Below are 21,512 nucleotides of genomic sequence, written 5' to 3'. Positions count from 1 at the left end.
ACATGTTAAAAATCCAGCTATGTAAGAAAGGAGTTGGAGACTCCTTTGGAGGGTGTCTTCATAAAAAACAGATAGACTGAAAAGTCTGGAGTTGAACAGGATTTATGAAGCTTTAAAGGGATTCAATCTTTCTGAGATCCTAAGGACAGGGAATAATTTGTTTGCCTTGCTACTCTAAGGCAAATAAGGTACAAGACCCAGTCACATTTCACACCTTGTCCCTAATGAACATCTCCTAGGACACAGGCATGCACACACGTGGCTTTTCAAGCCTCTCCAGCTGCTGCCAAAGCCCTCAAAGACCTTTGAAAATTTAACTCCCATCCAAGTCCACCAAAATTTATCAGAACAGAGTTATAAGCAAGGTCCTAATCAGGGGGATCTCTGCAAAAATGGAACCCTGCCTCAGGAATGTGACCTCCAAGAATGCCTGCAGTGCTCCTGAGCAGACCAGTGAAGCTCACTCAGCAGCCAGCCCAAGTGACAGCAGCAGTGCTGGAGGCACTGCAGCCTCTCCTCTCCCTCCTGCCAGCAGGGCAGGCTGCAGTGCAGACTGACAGGGGCTGGCATCTGCTGAGCAACTCCGTGCTGGAGCCCTGGATGCTGAGAATTTCTGTGCTGCCAGGCACTGACCCCCAGGAGAACACTGCATGGACCTGAGGCCGTGGAGAAGGCTTCCAAAATGGAATGACAGAACTGGGATTGTGGGTGTGGAGTTTGGATAGAAGTGTGTAATATCACAGGGTGGAAAACTTAAAGAGTTTAATGTTTTAGAATATAGTAATATGTACAAACAAGATGGAGGTTTTAGGGCAGAGGCTGGTCCTTCTTATTCTCCTTCTTCTCCATGGGTTTGGGTGGTTTTGTGTAATTGGATAAAAAAGTCTCCATTCCAGGCAGGGGTGGTTGGTTATTGGGTTAGAAGCAAAAATAATTTAGGTGTCATTTCTTAATTGGACAGTTTATCTTTAAAAAGCTTTGGAGAGAGAGAGAGAGAGGGGGCTCCATTCTTAGTTTGTTAGAGTGAAGTGCTGTAGAACTCAGGGTTTGTGAGACTGTGACAGAGATCAGAACTAACAAACATCTGAGTCCCAACAAGAAATACCATCTCACACATTTAATCCTGACCTTTGCAGAAAAAAGAAGCAAAGATTGAACAACTCAGCAGTGTCCACTTTGACCAGCTGCATCCCCCTGCAGTGCTCAGAAGCCCCCAGCCCCCTGGGCTGTGTTTGCCTACCAGCTCTGTGCCGACTCCGGCGGGAGATGAGTGCCACCAGAAAGGTTGGGTGGATGTCATCCACACAAGAGGATTCCTGAGGAGGAGTTTCAGGGCTGCTCTTATCATCGTCGGAAGATTCACTATAGTTTACTACAAGTTCTTCAATTTGCACAAATCCTTGAATGATGGGGATAATCCAGAAGTCCACCTCAGCATTCTGAAGGGTATAAAAAACATTTACTTTCCTGTTGGTCCAACATTACCCTACAATTATTTCTGCCATTTCTCATGTTAATAAAGTAGTTGCTACCCATGCTTTTCATGCTTTAATTCTTGCCATACCCTTATTTCTGTAAGAGATAGCAGCATTTTTCCTCCATCAGTCACAGGGCTTTTAAATCAGGAGGAAGGAAGAAAGGAACTTTTTGACCTAGTTTCTGCTTTAAGGCAGTTTGAAAATCTGTGTGGACACATACTGCATCACATTTATACAGAAAGGTAGAGGTTAGCCTGTTTTCAGCAACACATCACAGTATAAAGATTCATGTGGGCTAATTTAATCCTCAAGACACCTGGTTCATGGCTCTGCACCCTAAAACATTGATTTCTTAAACAGAACCAAGATCCAAATTCCCCATTAACTCAGGGTTATCCATTTATATCTTATAACATGAAAAATACAACTCATTAAACTCCTGCACTACACATAACTTTTCACAGAGGACATAGATTTACCCTGCTGTGACTCCATAGCCATTTGTTTATGTATAATTATCCATGAAAGAGGAGCAGGGCAGAAGGCAAGGTGTCTGCTGTCACCCCTAAGGAAAATTAGACTTGGCCTAAACTGGCATACAGAAGTTAGCAACTTAGTCCTTGGTCTATGAGGTTAATTTAAAATGATGGAAGGTCATATACTGAAGAAAGAGTGGTGGTTTTCTGCTTCTTTATGTGCTCATTTGCCAGGAACATGTTTTATTTACTCTGGCCAGATGTTCAGAACAACTTGTTCTACACTGTTTTTACACTGATCAGCTACTGTGCTCAAAGAGACAAAACACCATCCCTCCACTGTGGAGGATCACAATGTTATCTCAGGGAAACTCTGGGATTCAGAGGTTATTTCTTTCCTGGCTCCTCCTCATTATCAAGCTCAGCTCTCTTCAGGGATAATCCATTTCAAATAAAAGCACAACTCAGCTTTACCTTCAGAAATCAGCACAAACACATGACACCAAGTTGTTCTACATTGCTTTATTGTTTTTATGTTTTATTTCAGCTGAAGTTCACTCCTTTGCAATGACCACAGGCTGCTGGGGAAGAAGGCAGTGCCAGCTGCTCAGCTACAGAAGGCACAGCCCTGATCCTGACCTGTCTGCCAAGCAGGTTTGTAACCAAACCCCTGCAAGGCCTTAAGCAAACAGCTAAAAACAACTAAAGAATTGTTCTCATAATACACCTTAGGAACACGACTCACATCAATGCTGATGAGATCTTCAATCATGTGCTTGTTCCAAAAGAATCTGTCATCCACCTGTTCAGAAGACAAAAGGGCAGTTTTTGCAGTATTACAAGTTAGGTTTGGCAGTATCTGTGGGAAGGACACCGTTGTCCATCAGTTTATTCCCCACACCTGAACAGACAAGTCAGAGCTTTAAATAAAACACTTCAGGTCAGGTCACGCTGTTGCAGACTTCTGCCTCCTTGCACCTGAGCTGGTTACAGGACAAGGTGTTCAGCTGCTGTGAAATGTGACCAGCCAGGTTTGGACCATGACCATTATTGGAAGCTCATGCCCCAGGTGGAAGAAACAATCACAAACAAACAAACAAACACAAGCACTCACTTTTCGCCACAGGGGCAGGTTGGTTTTCTCACACGCGCTCTGCCTCTGCACAGAATTGGTCAGGTCATAGCTCAGGCTGTAGTAAAAGGAGTCTGAATCCATGAACATTTTGAACAACTCCTCCAATAACCTCTTCTCCAGTCTCTCTTTCTCTTTGCTTTCTCTAATCTGAAAGAAAATAATGGCTCTCATGTCTTTCTCTGTGAGTGAAAAGATTCCAGTCATATTTTCCATTTCTAACCTTGGAGGACAAACACTTTCCCAGTGATGAGCAAGCCTTAAAACTCCCAGCAAAGATAAACACAAGTGACAGCAGCCTGAGAAACATAATTCTAATTTTAATAACCATTGTTTTGACTTCATAATCCAAGTCATTATTGGTTAAAAGCAGTTAGATGAGATTGTATGCTGTTCTCTGAGGAACCAAATTTTGTGTCCAACTCTATATTATAAGAAATACTTATGCAAAGCAATTTCTAGACTTTTAGAGCCTCACTAGAAGCTAATCCTAGTAAAAAAGAACTCTATTAGCAATTCTGCCAAAATTATGTAATTACAAAATGAAAAAAAAAAATCACAGAAGAGCCACAGCTAAATAATAAAAAAATTAAACTGGGCATCAAGACAGTTCTGTAATTTTTAAAGGTCTTTGTATTCCATTTGATCATCCATCAAAATTATTGAATTATAAACTCAACATTTTGGAACAAAGAAGAAAACAGTAGAAAACTTTTAGAAAAAAGTAGAAAACTTTACCTTCTTTTTATTTGGAGCAGACACATTAGATTTAATTTGAGTAAGAGTCTTCAGCAGGAATTTTGTGTCATCTGGGGACTGTGTTATCTTCTCTGGCTTGTTTATCCCAAAATGGTGCTTTTTACAAAGCTAAAATAATGACATTGAATTAAAGCCAACATTTAAATACTCTTTAGAACATTTCAATACTTTTTTGAAAGTCTGCAAAAGCAACGTTTTGATGCCCACAAACCTAGGGGAGACACTGAAATAGAGGGGGAACATGTAGGTTTCCATCTTTAGCCTAATTCTCACTCTTCTATAAAAGGCATTTTCCCCTGTCATTGTGAGACTCTCTGCCTCAATTTGACATGGATTGAGTACCCAGACCCACCCCAAATTCCAACCCAAATTAAATTAGCACTACTTATTTTTATTTCTTTATCCATTCTCTATTGGGGAAAAAAAATTGCAACATTTTAAGTAAGGATTTCCCTTCAAGCAAAGTTATAGAATTAAGATTCCAAAATGGGACAAAAGCAAGAGAATCCATTAAAAAAATATACTCGCTCCTGGTTCAGTAAATCTTATTCTTGTTTGGTATTCCCAATTATCTTTGTGAAATTTAGGTATTATTTTGTTGCAATTTCCCCCTCCAACAGAACTTGTGATTTCTGTTTAAAAATATATTTTTATCAAAAAACAGTATTAAAAAAAGCACAAAATATTCAAGGCGTTTGCTTATACCAGGAGAAAGAGACAAGAGGCATTTGACTTTTATTTCACTGAAGCAGGAGGGGGACAGCAGGGTTCCTTGAGGATGGCCATACCTCCAGTTCCAGATCCTGAGGTTCTGTCTCAGAAAGTGGAATCACTGCAATCTTGGTTATTTTGCACACCTCATGATCTCCTGGAAGTTTGCCAATCAATGCTTTCTGACGAATTAAAAGCAGCCACCATGGTAAATCTGGGGAAAAAGAAACCAGCAGATGCTTTGTCTTGTCAGGAATTTATTTTGATTAGTGTGTCAGAAACCATTTGACTAGAAGAACCCAGTGAATCACGATTTGTTATTGTTGTGTTTTGTTATTACGCATTGCAATAAAATTTGAAAAAGACTTTAAAATATTTATTCAGTCTCTAATATAATAAGGAGATGAACTATTTCACAGACTTGCCCCTCCTTCACCTATAGCAATTAATAATCTCTAGGCTGAAGCACAATTTGAGGACAGCTGGAACTCAAACAGCAAGGTAAGAATTTCCCTTTGTACCTCCTGTCATGTATCAAACAACAAGACAGACTCAGGTAACACATCTGATTACAAGATTCATGACGAATTTCCCTTTGTACCTCCTGTCATGTATCAAACAACAAGACAGACACAGGTAACACCTGATTACAAGATTCATGAGTGAAGAAATCTGATGAGCAAACATGGACTGCACCACACAAAGCAGTTTACATGTGTTTAAAGGCTCATGACATCACTCCTGAAGAGCATAAAGTGGTGGAGAAATTAGTGAGGTAAAAATTAATGAAGATATTGGTGACAGGCGCCTGAAGAGCATAAAGTGGTGGAGAAATTAATAAAGATATTGGTGACAGGCACATTCCATGCACATATCCAGCCTCCAGCACCTGCAGCCATAGCACCCACACTTTAATGAGACAGGGAAACACAAAAAACATTCCCACTGACTGCTGAGGAGTGCCTGCACATTCCCAGATTTCAACCCCTTGGCTAGAGCAGGAGTTGTGTGCTGGGCCTTCAGGAGTCAAAAGCAAAAGTTCTGTTAAGGGAGATGGAAAAGGCAGAGAAAGTCCTAGAGACAAACATACACATTCACCACTTCTCCCAGCTGAGAAGCAGCCAACTGAGTTCAGCTGAAAAGGTGACATAAAGACACAAAAAGCCTGCTGTGATAGACCTAAATATGCTCCCACACTTGTGATGGCAGAACATGTCATGTATTGTGCCTCTGAATACCACACACAGCCTTTGAAAAGCCTATTTAGCAGCTCTATAGCAAATGCAAACCCTGTTCTCCTTGCTCAGTAAATTCTAAACAGTATTTTATCCTCTGAATGCTTAAGAAAAACACAGAAAACCCCAGCAGATCCTTTTATCTAAGAACAGGAATAGTCACTGCCAACAGACAACTGTGTGCTGTGACACTGCATCCTCCCTTGGATTCTGCATTACTGCCTTTAAAAAAGAGATATGCTTGTGTTAGGTATTAAGAAGCCTTTAAAAATTTCATAACTACAGACAGAGAGCCAGAGGGTGCCTCCCAAAAAGGCAGGAGGGGAAGGGGAATGAAGCCATGCACCACCTCTTTAATGTGCATGGTCCTGTAAAGGGAGCCCTGTGCTGCTCCTGAACCCTGCAGCAGAATCCTAATCCCTGCAGGATCCGACACCTCGGGTCAGGAGGGAGCTCAGGGTGCCCCTGATGGAGCAGAGTCAGCCCGAGGCTGCAGCAGGGCTGTCACAAGAACAATCCAAGCTGTCACACAGACACAGTCTCCTACAACTGGTCAAAGGACACCAGGGCAGGAGAGGAGAGTGACAGCAATGCCACTCCGCGAGCCCCAGTGGGCAGCAGGGGCTGGAGCAGCTCCTCTGTGCAGCTGCAGAAATTGCCTTGGAGAGGACCTGCCTTTGCCCCAGCAGCCAGGGCAAAGGGAAGCTGAGGAAAATGACAGATTTTATGTAACAGAGAGAAGATCAATGAAGAGGTTAAAAAAATCCTTTTGCAAAGGAGAAATTGAAATGCTGCCAAACCCACCAGCAGCACATAAAGATGCCTATCAGTTCATCTGAAAATGTCTACCCTTTCTATGCTGATTTCTAGTAGGCAAACCCAGCAGTGTCTGAAAAGCCAGGGCAATCCAAGCTTTTACAACAGGGTGTCCAGGCAGGTATTCCTGCTGGGCAGTGCTGTAATCTCATTTATTCCCACCTGCGGAAGGCTGGCCACACAATTTAATCCTAGGAGATCACAGTGTATGTCAACAAACAAAACAGACACTCTCCTAACAAAGGCAACCATCTAGATTTCCAATGAATTTAATCAGTAGGGTTCTATTGAAGATCAGTACAAGGTAAAGGCATTTCTGAGTAGATATGCCTCAGTAAAAAAACTGGAAAAGGAAAAATCTCTGCCCAATCTTCCCCCTACCTATATTAACAAATCCTGTTAGCTGTAAACAAGAACTTAAGAGCTTTATACAGACAAGTGAGTTGAATACCCTTTTGTCATTTTTAAAAATGCACTGAAATGTCATCTTGGTGTACACTGCAAAACTCTTTGTATTATAGCCAGAGCCACAGAACATTAAAAGAGAACAGGAATTCTCCAGCAGATCAAAAGTAAACAGTCAGGAAGTAATTATGCAGATAAAGCATGCCCTGAAGTAAAAGCTTCAACAATAGCCATAAAAGCAGCACATTATAATAGCCAGCAATACCTAAATAACTGAATCTCTAAATATAGAGAATGTGCTTCTGCAGTCAGGAGGAAAAAAGCAGTTCCACACATTAGTGACTGCCTGCTCAGTGTGTGAGGGATGGTGTGCACTGCAGAACTGGGCAGCTGCATGCCACCCCAGAAAAGTGCACTTTTCAAGTCATCTCTCAGATTGCAATGTTCACTTTCAGTGTTTTATGAACTAAGGCAGAGCAGATGGTGACAACTAGCTTGAAGTATTGCATCCAAAGGAAGCTATTACCTCTCATTCCTCACTAAAATGGAAATTTACTCCTCTGTTGTTTCAACACTGTCAGCACAACACTGCTGTTTTTCTCTAACACTTCCCCAACAATCTAGCATTTACTTTCCCCAAAATGCTTTTGCAGTAACTTTTCATAAGCTGTACATGAGTTTATTACAAATCCTGCTTTCTGCAAGGATTTTGATTTTAGCCAAGAAATTCTACGCCACCAATTTCATACTTTTTGTTACTTGAACAGCTTAAAAATTGGCTGCATGCATAAAGAATGCTTTTGGTTGTTGACTGTATGAAATTCAGTTATATCTCAATGAGGAGATTTCAGAACTGCCTGTAGTTTCTGTCAAGATCCAGAGACAGGCAAACAAAAAAAAAAGCTGTGGATAAGGAAGGAAGAACTCCTTTTCCCTCCTGTTTACAGAGTCTGTGGACTTTTGCCAGCAGCATTTAACCTGGGCCTTAATTAACCAGCACTGGAACACTCCAAATGAATGCAAGTACAGACACTGCACTGCACAGGGGTGTGCTCTGACCAAGAAACACAAGAACCTGTGGCAGAAATGATTGTGTTAAGAGACAATTGCTGGAACTGGTTAGGAAATACAGCTTTGGTTATAGTCAGATATACAGGACAACAAAATTAAATTCTATAAAGGAGATCCTTAATGTAAGAGAGGGGCTTGCCTCCATATGGGAAGATTATGCAAAGACAATTTTAACTGTGCATCTTACCAAGGAAATGTGCAAGGATCTGTTGCAGTAAAATCTCCACAATACAGCCTAAAACCCTTTTCCTTTTACTGCCATTATTACTCTGCATTTTCTTACAAGTTGCTTTGGGATGGGCCAGAAAATGGTAAGCAATTATATTCTTACATTCTGATGTTCAACTGTTTTATTGTTTGGGTTTGAGTTCCCTACACACACAAAGAAATAAAGTCTCTGAATGTTTAAGAAAATTCAATTTGGAGAATCACAAAATATTGCTTTAAATAGATTTGAATCTCAAATATAAGTGTACAATTATGTTCAGAGGTACAACTGGCCCCCTCATGTCAAAAATTCTTTGAAGAATTAAATAAACCATGTAATATTGACTAACTGGTTTCTATGAGACAGCTTCCATACAAATGCTGTCACAGCAGCTTTCCTACAAATTCTCTGTATGAGGCAAGCAATAAAACCAGCAAGATTAAGAGTAAATTAAAACCCATCCCTAGTTACAGCTCATTGGCAAGGGTATTCCAATGCTAAATTACAGACAGCACATGACTGATTACAGGGACATTTTAATGTCATCTTAGACAATTCCAGCATTCCTGCAATAATCAAATCTTCCAAGAACACATGAGGATCTATGTCCAATACATTCAAATGCATACAGGCTTTGAGTGCATTGGTAGCAACTGCAATACTTAAAAAGGCATTTGAAGTTCTCAGTCTTTGTGTGTGCCAAGGATATTTAAAACCTCTTTTCAACAACAGCTGGTAACAAGGCCCTGAGCAGGACAAGCCCAAATTCATCAAATGAGCTTCAAACTAATTTTCCTGATCCTGATAACCTGGGGGCAGGGGAGAAGAAATCAGAGCAGCAAGTCCTCCTGTTACAGGTCAGGCATTTCACCCAGCTCCTGCAGCACAGTTCTCCTGCTGAGCCTGGACAGAACCATCCAGCAATGTTAAATATTTATACAACTTCTGCTGATAAAGTTTCCAGGTGACAAAGATTGATACAAGAATAAGTAATGAAGACAGGTTACTGTTACAGACTGCTAGATGATTCAGCCTGAGGATAGCATCAAGCCACAATGGAATATGATCAAGTAGGAATTAATTGAAAATAGCAGGATTGAGGAGAGCTGTGTGAGACACCTCAGTCAGCCCTCTCCTTGTCACTGCAGCCTGATGGATGACACTCATCAGGAAATGGCAGCAAATTCAAGGAGCTCTCAAAAGTAAGGATAAACAGCTGGAGGCTGTCCTTCTTTAGACATTTAATAGTAGAAAACAAGACACCATTTATAGGACAGTTGCATCACTAAATACCAGAATATCTACAAGAAAAAGGATGAACAGTTTGTGATGATGGCAGCTGAACAAGGCAGAGACAAAAGGGAACACTTCCACTGACCTAAGCAGCAGCTGAGTGGAATTCCTGGATGAGTTTAATTGATTCAGTAGCTCTACAGGACTCATGGAAAGAAGAGATATCAGGCTTATTACCTGATAATCTTAATTTACCTGACAACAGCAAGATGACACCTGTTGAAGTGTCACACTCAGAGGAAAGTTTCAACTCGGATTTCATAAGCAGAGGAAGCAGCTCACAATAAACACACATGCAAAGATCTTCAGTTGCCACAACACACTAAAAAACCTTCCAGAAAGCATTTGAAGTCCCCTTTTTCAAAGGCTTTTATAACTAGACTCCCTAGAGAGAAAGGGGGAAAGGCTTTTGTGTACCCAAGGGCCTGGTTTTAAAACACCACACCCCACACATAACAAAAACATGTGTCAAAACCAACCACTGAGCACTTTCCCACAGCAGAAAAAGGGCATTACTGGAGTTGAGCCATCATTCATCATGGACAGCACATGCTGACCAGCACAGACAACCTGGATGAAGAGAAAGTGAGATGGCAGAGTCTGAACCTCTTCATAGCACGAGATCTGAAAAAGGATGGTTGAATAAACCTGGAGAATGAGCACAGACAGAAATATCAGGTGAACTCAAAGATGAAGTGATGTGACTAGGAGGAGGACATGATCCTGAACTTCATGGAGAGGTGGGCTCTCAACTATTACTCCCAGAAACAGACATGGGGTCACAGTACCTGTGGAGCCATGATAATTCCTTGGATTTATCTGCCCTACACTCATGCCAGGGTGTCCCAGTCCCTGCTCTCCATCCCATTATTGCCACCCTGAGCAATCTGTTTCTATTCAAGGGAGCACAAACATCTGATCCATTTCAGCACTTAATCCATCCTGCCCTCCTGGAACACACTTGAAACTTTACCTGTATTGATCATATTGCCAGGCACTACTTTAAATGCAGGGTGCAGGCACTCACAAAAACAATGGCACAGAGCAAGGGTTTATGGCCACCTTTCCTCCCTGACAGTAAATAGACAGCCAGAGCTCTACTGGCAGAGGTATCTTGCTGGACAAAGCTGGTATATATCAAAATAAATACTTATTATGGCTACAGGAATTTGCAGCTGATAAAGCAAAAGGAGTAGTGAGTTTATTTTACAAGAAAACATTACTACTATCAGTTAGAGACAAGCTTATCATTAAAATAACAATGAATTCTACACCTGCTTGAGTTTTATACTCTGTCATTTAACTGCAAACGAGTTTAAGTGTTCCTCTTGCTTTCAAAGATTCATCTACCAAGGCAGCAATTATTCTTCAGGTTTTCATACAGCATTGAGAATTCAGGCCTCATACTGTTGTGAAAGCTTCCTTTTTAGTTTTTGCAATGTACCATAAGAAAACATCAGGAATCTCCTTAAAAGGATTGTTCCAAAAGATTTAAGAATTTTATAAATCTCACATGGAGATTCAGACAGAACTCCAAATGCAAGTTTCTACTATTTGTGAATGCAAGTCTCTATTTTCAAGACAGTGCCAAATCACAATCCATTCACTGGAGAGCAGAGTGCATTTGTTTGTGCAGCTATAATCACCTTGAAAGTCCATTTGGGGGGTGCTCCTCCACAGCAAAGAACACTACACTGTTCCACTGGATACCTAAGCAGTATCATTTGCAACATCACAGAGCTTCAGCAGTAAACAAATAAAACTCCATCAGAAGAGAAAAAAAGCACATACCTGTATGAAGCTGGACTTTCCCAATTACTCCTTCTACCAGGCCCAGACAAATGGGATTCCAAGCCAAAAGAAGATCAGTGGCTGCAAAAAAGAACAAAGCTCCTGTTTTTAAACAGCAAAGAAAACAGGACAATTAAATTGAACAGTCACCCTCTCCACTTTCCCCACCTTAGAAGGTAGAAAATGTAAAATAATTCCAGCAATAATAAGATGATGTACACGTTCATTTTTTCTCGCTGCCAAGTAGTTATGAAAAAATTACTAAGTTTCCAACAAAAAGCCCTACCACAGATATTTTTGAGGGGGAAAAGTAGCTTTAGGCAGCAATAATTAAATTTAATAGAGGCTTAATCCTTCTCATATCCACTAGAATTTTTCACGTAAGCAAGATTTTACATGGTTGTAGTGAAACTGAGTAGAGGTCACTGAGTCACCAGCACAGCTTCAAAACCCAGCAGATGCTGACTTTCACCCCCAGCTCCCTCCCATTTGTATCCAGTTACTATTACTTTCACATCCTCTTTCTATAAACACACACACACAGAGACACTTCCCCTTCTGTTAAAACATTCCCCACAAGTACATGGAATATCAAAGCACACAAAGTTAAGGTTTAGGTTTCTAGTTCTCCTGTTCTTAATAAATTCCAGTGAACCACATAGGAAGTAGAAGAGAAAGCAGGAAGAAAAGGAGTTCAGTACCTGGTTCAAGGATTTGAGAGTGGGGAAAAGAAGGAAATTCCTAACTCAAATCTTTAAAGTGAAAGCAAATACTTAAAAGCAAGTATCTGTGTAGGAGAGAAAAATCTCAAAGGACAAAAAGTTTTTCTATATCATGAAGGACAAGCTTTTTATTATTTACCAAAACACACTTGTTCCAAGGTAAAAGAGCTTCTCCAGTTTTAACATCCAGACAAATTGAATATCTTAACTATTGGTGTAAGTAGATGAACATTTGAAAGAACAAATTCACAAAAGAGTACAAATCATCTACATAAACACTTTGTCTACAATATCTTCATTTCTTCTTGTAAATCTGAGATCTGCAGGTGACAACTGATAGTATGATTTTTTTACACAGTTGTTTTAGAACACGAATCCTCCTCGAAACATTTGTAGTTGAGGCCCTGATAGTCCAAGAACACACATTGTTTTCCCAGCTTCCAGCATAACATTTAATAGTACAAGATTCAGCTATTTTCCTCATTAAACACAAGCATTTCCATGAGCTACAGCAGAAACAGCTGCAGTCAGGGTAGGTCTGGAATAAACTTATTAATTGGGATGGATCACACGTGCCTGGATACAGACAAGCAAGAACTAAAAGCCCACAGCAGCAGAATTTAAAGCAATGTTTGCTGCAGCATGCAGGGCTGCAGTTAATGCCTGTAACCATGCTGGACCAAATTCCTGTTTCCTCCTTCCTCTGGACAGTGACTTGAGCTGCACAGAACCTCATGTGAATCATGGCAGAATAAAAGGAACTTCCTAGGGAGACAAACACAGCTGAGCACCAGGAAATCAGTGACAGTGGGTGACAGCTTTGATGTGCCCTCAATCCCTGCTGGAGCACCTGAACACATCTTGTATCCTCCTGGCAGATCTGTGCTTGTACAAAACAAGTCCTAGAACAGCCTGAGCTCAGGTTCACTCCAAAAAACACACAGGAGAATCTCTGTCCTGAGTGGGAAATCTGCACTGGCAGCAAAGAGGAATGCAGGGAGCTTTCCTCACTCCCAATCCCTGCTGGAGCACCTGAACACATCTTGTATCCTCCTGGCAGATCTGTGCTTGTACAAAACAAGTCCTAGAACTCAGTTTCACTCCAAAAAACACACAGGAGAATTCTGTGCTGAGTGGGAAATCTGCACTGGCAGCAAAGAGGAATGCAGGGAGCTTTCCTCACTCCCAAACCTTCCACCTTCTTTCCCAGTTTTGTCTAAACCCTGGGACTCTTCTACAGCTGCATTGTCTCACACTTCATCTACTTATTGCCATCTTTGTAATTAGCCTAATGTTCATATTTCCAGCAGCCAGTGACATCAAGCAGCAAACAAAGCCAGACACAGGAGGAATTTACAGAACCATATTAGTGAAGGCTTCCCATGGCTGCCATAAGCCTGGCAATCTAGAAAACATTCTGTGTCTTTCTAAAACTCTGATTTCCTGCTGTGATAAAGTATTAACAAGAAAATCTCACTTGCCTTCCTCTAGGAGTTTACAAGAGATAAAAAAATGAGGAAACAAGACTTTGTTTTAATTAGAGGAATAAGGAAACAGAATTTTAGACCTGCCTGTAAAAGGACATAAGAAAATAGAACATCTTACACAGATGTTTTATTACTCTTGTGGGTTCCTCTGACAGAGGCAGCACCAAAAAATCCAAGCCTTCTACAGGAATCCTACTACCCCAGCAGCAGAGACACAATGAGAAATGGCTCTAAACTTTACGTACAGACAAGCTTTGGAAAAGAAGAGACTGTATTTGGAATCAAATATTCCACTTTGGAATATTTGGAATGCAAATATTCCACTTTCAGAGTTTAAATGCAGCAAATGTGGATCCACCAGCTGGGCAGCACAGGCTCTCAGGTCACTGTGATTATCAAGCTACTCATGGTAAAGGCTGAATGAAGAAAATTTTCCATGGGGAAGGCAGGGCATAGGGAAAAAAAGACATATTTAGCAATATATAAGGGGATTGCCATGTTTTTTTCAGTGTCCAAGAAAACTGAGATGCAAAGAAGCCTTACAGGAAAAATGCTTGTAGGCTGTTAAAAAACACCACTTGTGGAATCACACTGACTTCCTTTTGGTGACAGCATCACTAAATTTGTTTTTCTTACGCTATTTCTAGAAAACTTTCTATAGGAAAGTATGTGTGACAGCACAGAGGTAAGGCAGGGGTTTTTTAACTAAATAAAGCATATCTGGTTCCAACCTGATTAGAAGTTTGTTATTGGTTAGAATTCAGTTTCCTGTCTGTCAACCATAGCTCAGAGCCAACACCCAATCATGCTGAATAAATATCACTACAGTAAATACCAATATGAACCTCTTGCTCCTGAGAAGTGCACTCTGGAAATAAGAGATGGATGAACCAAACAAAATAAAGATTTAAACATAATTTCCCCAGCCATCCCCAAAGATGGGCTTTCATGCTGACTGCACCCCTATTCACTCTGTAGAGGAAGAAGTTGCATCCAACTTTTGTCTAACACTAAAATTGATCAAGACTTTTTCCTTGCAGCCATTTGGTAAAACTGGCAGCAGCAATCTCCAGTCTCTATCTTGTATCTTTGAAAATTATAACCACTCTATATTTAAAATCATTACATAAGCAAAGATTCAGAGATCCAAGAATGTGAACTGCAAACCTGCAGCATATAAGTATTTAACTGTATTATATTTTACAGAATTTAAGAGGCAGCCTAAGATGGTAGACAGTGATACATGCTACAGAAGGTATCCACATCCTTTTAAAGTGATAAAAATAAGCATACAAAACAAAACTGAAAATGTTCAAAGTTTCAGATAGTATACAAGAGACCTGGCCACATTTGACTGCTGAATGCTCAAAGAGCCCATGACAAGCTTGATTCTTTTTTCTTTTTTAAAGAAATGCCTATCAGTAAGAATTAACCACCACAAGGCTCTAACAAAAGGAAACTCTGAACTTTCCTTACAGACAAAACAGACAATGTTTTGAGATACAATGTGAAATACAACTTATCAATAGTTACTCTTGTTTCCCCAGAGAAACTTAGCTTCCCATAAATGTCATACTAGTCCTCCTTTAAACCTCAGAGCCAGGAATAATTGAGATACAATGTGAAATACAACTTATCAATAGTTACTCTTGTTTCCCCACACAAACTTAACCTCTTATAAATGTCATACTAGTCCTCCTTTAAATCTCACAGAGCCAGGAATAAAGACTTATCAACTTTAAACTGCAGTACAGGGATGTTGAAACAGACTTCTTACAGTATTGTGCTGATGATAAAAGAGCAGTGTCAAAACAGTCATTGTCAATGAAAGCAGAAAGTCCAGAAAGAATCACTGTGAGCAGTGAGATGAGTCCCGTGGAAGATCTTCCCTGACTTGAGGAATTCTCTGCTGTCCTCAATGTGTTTAAATTTGAGAGAACTGCCAGTGTTTGACAGGCCTTAACACTCTGATGTATACACTTGCTCACCGAGCTTCCATCCTGAAGTACAAAATTGCTCATTCTTTCCTCATCCTACTAAATAAATTCAAGCTCTGGAAACAAATGTTGGGGTTTTTGGCTGATTCCTGTCAGAGATAAATGACCACTGCAATGCATTTACCATTCACAGTGATTGTATCAGCATTCAGCTGCAGCACAACAGAAGTTCTGTCACAAATTCAGAACAAAACCAGCTTTGATGTGATTGACTTCCACCACCACCACCCTCAGAGCTCACCAGCAGCACACACAGCCGTGCAGCAGCAGATAAAGCTTCTTTAATTCTTTGTGTTTACACAAACATAACCCTGATAAAGGTGATACAAAAGCAACTTGGAAGAGCATCAAAACCCAAAACTGCTTTCTGGCTCTTTCTGCAGTCTACCACCAGCTGAGATGATCCAAGGTCAGGCACAAACTTGACTAGAAAGCAAACCACTGCTTTGGGATAAACCACTTGCCCAACACAGAATGGCTGGAGGAAAGGCTGGCAGCTTCCTCTGGAGAAGGCAGGAAGAAAAGAAGATTTAATTTGTTATTATTTGAATCCAGCCCATACTGCCTGGTTCAATCCATTGAGCAGCTGTAATTGTTTCTCACCCAATCCTGCTGTAGTTCAGAGGGCACTCACACACCTCTCATCTCCCTTGTTGTGGGCATTTGGGAATGAACCTCAGCTAGGAAGTGTTTCCTGACAGTGAATTCAATATAAAACATCCACATCATCACTGCATTTCCTTCAGGTTGCACCTTAGTGTATAAGCATGGACATTCATGTGGCAATTCTCAACAAGTCTTCCTGGAGTCTGACAGAGCACTAATTCTCCATCATTTTCACCATCCAACACAGGCCATAGATATTTATATAGAAAAAATAAAAGCAGAATGACTCACTATGTACAGCCAAAATAAATCACACAGCTCTGCTAATGTAAATTTTAACACCAGAAGTGTTAATATTCAGGAAGGAGATTCAATATTTTAAAATAGATTTCAGGGGGCTTTTTTCTTTAAATTGTGTCTGCTTTAGATCAAAAACAACTGCAAGACTTTATTATTAGCATTATTTGACCTTGATGACCTACTGTGGCTTCTCAAAAGAAAGTCTGCTTCTGAGTTCCAGTTCATCTTTGAATAGTGTTCTGGAATTTTAACCAGGATTAAGAGATTACAAATTAACTGGGAAGATTTAAGAATATAAAGTTGAACTTCTTTCTCCTGGAGGAAATAAAGTACTACTTATGCAAATAAAACTTGGGCTAATTGAGTTTTCCTTTCAGCACAGATTTCTAAAACTGTCTTTAAGCTACTTGCAGAAAGATGAAGCATTAAGACATCAGTATTACAAGCTCTTAATTGCTGTGAACTGTTAACTTTATTTACTTGCATGTTCTCCTCCAAACTTTAAACAAGTATCCCTTCAGCTAATCACCTGCTTTATTGGGACACTTCCCTTCAACATCTCAGCATTAAAAGAGAAGAACACAAACAAGTCAAGTACAATTTAGTGACAGATTTAAAGCAGTGGGGACGGCAGCACACAATAATACATTTATAGTGCTGCTGCCAAAGCAGGAAAAAGCAACTAACAAAAATGAGTCCCTACTACTCATCTTGATAAAGAAATACTTCTTTGTATTCTGGTGCAGTCAGAAAATCCCTTGAGCCACCAGGCATTGCTTGGGAGACTGGCAAACATACGGGAAATGTTCAGTTGTCTGGAGCGTGTCCAGAGTTACAGGGAATTGCACAAGGAACCCCTGTGCTGGAAGTGCAAACAAACTGCTGTCACCAGTGTTTGCTCCAAACACAGTCTGGCCCTGTGCATCAGTGGCCTCCAAACTTCTTTATCAAACGCCACACCAAGGAAAACAAAATTAGCACGTATCCCAAATATGTATATTTATTTGTCCAGTAGAACATAAATAATTTATATGTATTATAAAACATACAAAAGAGAAGAGGTTTTTCATGGGTGAAATAAACATTATTTGAAAGCAGTGTTTATTTTTATTCACACCCCCCCTCATATTCCTCCCTTTATCTATATTTTCTTTTAATTGTTGGGGACAATTTGACTACTCAGTTAACAAGCAGCAACATATTATTTAAATGTTACTGGAAGGCATGCAAATATAGGGAAAAACTTAACCATCACCCCATGTGCAAAAGTGGCTGTTTTTCCTTAACTGAGAAACAGACAAGGAAACAAACTGAAATATAACAATTAATGACAGCAGGATATTTGCCATTTACATCTTGCAATTACCTCTTGGGCAAGGTCATTTACTTTTAAATTTGGCTCAGAATTCTGGTTTCCAGTTCAAAGGATGTTCAAGGCCTTGTTTTCAGTTTTCAGAGACTCAGCAAACACTGCTCCAGGGCTCTATTCAAGTAGGTTTCTCCCTTAAATGGAAAACCTCAGTGTTCAAGTGCTATTTCATTCATCTGGGTTCAGCTTTTCAGGAAAAAAGTCCTCTCCCAGTTTTTATTGGGGAAGATGTTTGGAGCAAGAAAATACAACTGGTGATTAAGTATTAATATTCCTGTTTACTAAAGCCAAGCTTTAATAAAAAACAGTTTCTGCACTATTTCCAAGTTCTTCCTCTAGATACACAACCAATAATTTCTCCTCTTCTTGGTACTCCACTCCCATTACTTTATTTTCTATCCCATTCCAATCTGCAACAGTTGTTTTGAAAGAACACAAGCAGCATATCAAACAAGTGCCTTGCCTTGTCCTGCAGTTCAGAGTTCAAAACTTGGAATCACAAAAGTTTTCATGTTTCCTCACACATACAGATGAAATATCACCCCCAGCATTAAACTGTGAAACAACCTAACAAGAAGAGCAGTGTTCTCATGAAAAAAACTCAAACCCTTGGTGCAGATGCAGACCTTTCTTAATTGAAATCAGTGTCCTCTGTTCTAAATATTTTAGCTGCAGTTAGTCTGCAATTTCCTACTCAATATTTAGTTAATACTAACTCATGAAATCAAAGATGAGTCATCTCTGCCAGCAAAATATAAGCCAAAGAAATCCACTTGAATTAGATTCATTTTCATTCCAGCGGAAGGCAAAAAAAAGAGAACCAGCAACACCAGAATATCAAGATAGGAAGCATTAGGAGTTTTTCCTGTATTTAAAACCTCAGGTCATTTCAGCATGGACAGGAATGCCAAGAAATCTACACATCTGAGTTGGGACAAGTTTGACATTTCCAGAACTCTTCATAGAAGAAAAAAGAGAAAAAAAGAGAGGGGAACAGTGTTGGGAACTCCTCATGTGTGGAGACATGAAGCTTGACTCCATGTTTCTCAGAAGGCTGATTTATTATCTTATTATATATATTATATTAAAATACTACATTAAAACTATACTAAAAGAACAGAGAGAAGATAATCAGAAGGCTACAAAGAACAAGAATAGAATGCCTGACAAAATCTTGTGACTCTCAGAGTCCAATGCAGCTGCATCTGTGATTGGCCATTAATTAGGAACAACCAACATGCACCAACCACCGCTGCCCCCCTTGCATTTCACAGCAGCAGATTGTTATTGGTTACATTTCTTCCCTGAGGCCCTCAGCTCCTCAGAAGGGGAAAAATCCTAACAGAGGATTTTTCATAAAATATCATAGTTACAGAACACCCTTGTCATATTCAATTCACCACCTGCTAACACTCTACAGGAAAGTAAAGAAGCACCTCACCTCAAGGTGTATTTAATTCTCACCAGGCCAGGCTTTAACACACCACCAACCCACTTAAGTCTCACTTTTAGGTTTACTACGCTCTATAAAAAGAGCCATGTATGGAATTAAAAAGTAGATTTTACTTACAAAAGGTAGAAAATATAATTTCTCTCTTATGAATATATAGGAAGATCTCACCTCAGAGTCAGAAGCTACAACAGTGACTAAATATTGCATAGAGTGAGTAATGTATGCAATATTTAATCAGAGGAAGGATACCTGGTCCCCTCTGTTCTCTTTCACAAGGTAAAAGCAGCAACAGGGACCCAAGTGCTGCTGGTTTTTTCAGCCCACATTCTCGCTGGGCTGCAGCTAATGCAGATCAGGTCTGACATCTGGTTTGTCACACACCACAAGGACGTGGTGCTGACAACCGAGAGAGAGGAGGGAACACAGGAACAGAATGAGCAAGCAAGGGTGAGAAACAGTGCAGTACCCACTGCAGCTAAAAAGGTGTCAAAAAACAGCTTGAGGTTCCTTCTGAAGTAACTTGAAATACTAAAGCTCCAGCCTCCTGTGGAATTCATCTCCCAGAATAGACAGGCAGTTTCCAAGACATACTACAGACATTCAGGAAGGCAGTTTGGTATGAAATAATTCAGCAGCATGACTTCACACTCAGGCTGTCACCCCCAGAGCCAGTCTAGGACTGCTCTGCAGACCCAAACTTAGCAATACACGTTTTGGTGGCAGTGCATCACTCCTTACACCATTCATTAGCTCAAAGCCTTCACTTGAGCACTTCCAGGCTCCCACAAAGGAACTGCTCTTCCTCCTCCAGTCTGCAGCCATGAAGAGCAGCTCAGGAATTCTGACAAGTCATTTCTACATGACTCCTGCAATGCCTTGGAGGAGAAAGGCAAGCACACAGCTGGAATATTACATGGCCTTGTGATTTGTGATTCAGAGATGATTTCACACTATTAGACTAAGACACCTGACCTGAACTGTGTCCCCTGCTACTCTGAAAATACTGTTGGTAACACATCCCTCACTGAAAGTATTTCAAGTGCATTGCTTCAGTTGCTGACTCACAACCATTTTCAACAGATGAAAATGAATACTGTAATAATAAATTCCTAAAGTGTTTGTTTGAAACAAACAAATGCTCATCTGCCTCTAGTTTAGAGCTCCAGAGGTAAAACACAGCTTAACCCATCTTACTCTTTCAGGCAGAGGCAACTGAGTCTTTGAGCATGACATCCCCAAAAACTGGGTTAGATTAATTGCAATCTGTGTATCCCTCAAAATATTTGGGAAGTTTTCTTCTCCAGAGCAATGGGAATCATCACAATTAGAATAAACAGCTTTAGTAAAAACTGTTCCCAATCTAATTTGACATTACTTCCTGGAGTACTATCAAGGCCAGCACAATGATAATAGAAGCTTTACACCATAACAGTCTCATTCCTTCTAGTGCTGTTAAAAAATGGTGAGAAAAATTCAGTGTCTTCAACACTTTTTAGCCTTTACACACACACATATATATATGTATACATATGCAAATATAAACACAATTATACAAACATCTTCAATAAAAAGTATTTCTAATCTGTGTAGAACTCCAGTCCAAACCAGCCACACAGAGCATTAACAAAGTAATCCAAGAGTGAAACCCTGACCAAGACCTGATGTAAGGTATTTAAGGCATGGCTGAACAGCACATGTTTTTTCACTACATTGAAAAATGCACACTCTCAACAGCCAAATTATTTAAAACAAAAAAAAAGTCTATGGTGCCAAAGTGATTCATGGATTTCCTGCAGGTGACTCATTAGTGCTTTCACTTTAGAGAATAAAAAAACCCCAGAAACATCTTGTAAACACAGGCTGACATCCTTCAAATGAGGGCCAACCTCAGACTTTGCTTATGGCAAATATTTACCAAGATTATTTGCCTTTTCTTTTTTTTATTTCAAGCTGTTATCTCCATGATTCAAAGAGGTCAGAAATACAGCTCTCAATATTGGCAAATTTCTGAACATGCCTTTACAGTTGAGGGAGTATTTAAATCTTAGCATCAGCTCTTTAGATTCAGACCTACCCTCTCAAGTAATGATTTGCAAGGTTTACCAGTATTATCTATTTCAACCCATGAATGTGCAAAGATTAATTCAGAGCAGCCTCTGTGAGACAGAATTTTGAAAACCCAGACCTCTGAAACCAAGCAAGA

At 40.1% G+C, this 21,512-nt stretch overlaps 1 protein-coding gene across 1 annotated transcript in view; it reads right to left on the bottom strand.

Annotated features, from left to right (window-relative positions):
• Nucleotides 1–21,512, bottom strand: part of INPP5F (inositol polyphosphate-5-phosphatase F) — a 40,501-nt gene that overhangs the window by 16,811 nt on the left and 2,178 nt on the right. Inside the window, exons 2-7 of the mRNA XM_039708692.1 lie at nt 11,376–11,456; nt 4,634–4,770; nt 3,825–3,953; nt 3,069–3,236; nt 2,700–2,756; nt 1,241–1,439 (exon numbers count right to left, since the gene is read on the bottom strand). Coding sequence (XP_039564626.1) covers nt 1,241–1,439; nt 2,700–2,756; nt 3,069–3,236; nt 3,825–3,953; nt 4,634–4,770; nt 11,376–11,456 — 771 coding nt within the window. The remainder of the gene's footprint in view (nt 1–1,240; nt 1,440–2,699; nt 2,757–3,068; nt 3,237–3,824; nt 3,954–4,633; nt 4,771–11,375; nt 11,457–21,512) is intronic.

The sequence above is a fragment of the Passer montanus genome, unplaced genomic scaffold, assembly GCF_014805655.1.
Source record: "Passer montanus isolate IOZ18808 unplaced genomic scaffold, ASM1480565v1 scaffold21, whole genome shotgun sequence".
Classification (NCBI taxonomy): domain Eukaryota; kingdom Metazoa; phylum Chordata; class Aves; order Passeriformes; family Passeridae; genus Passer; species Passer montanus.
Note: the sequence above shows the minus strand (reverse complement) of the source record. Positions and strands in the feature narration are given on the sequence as shown.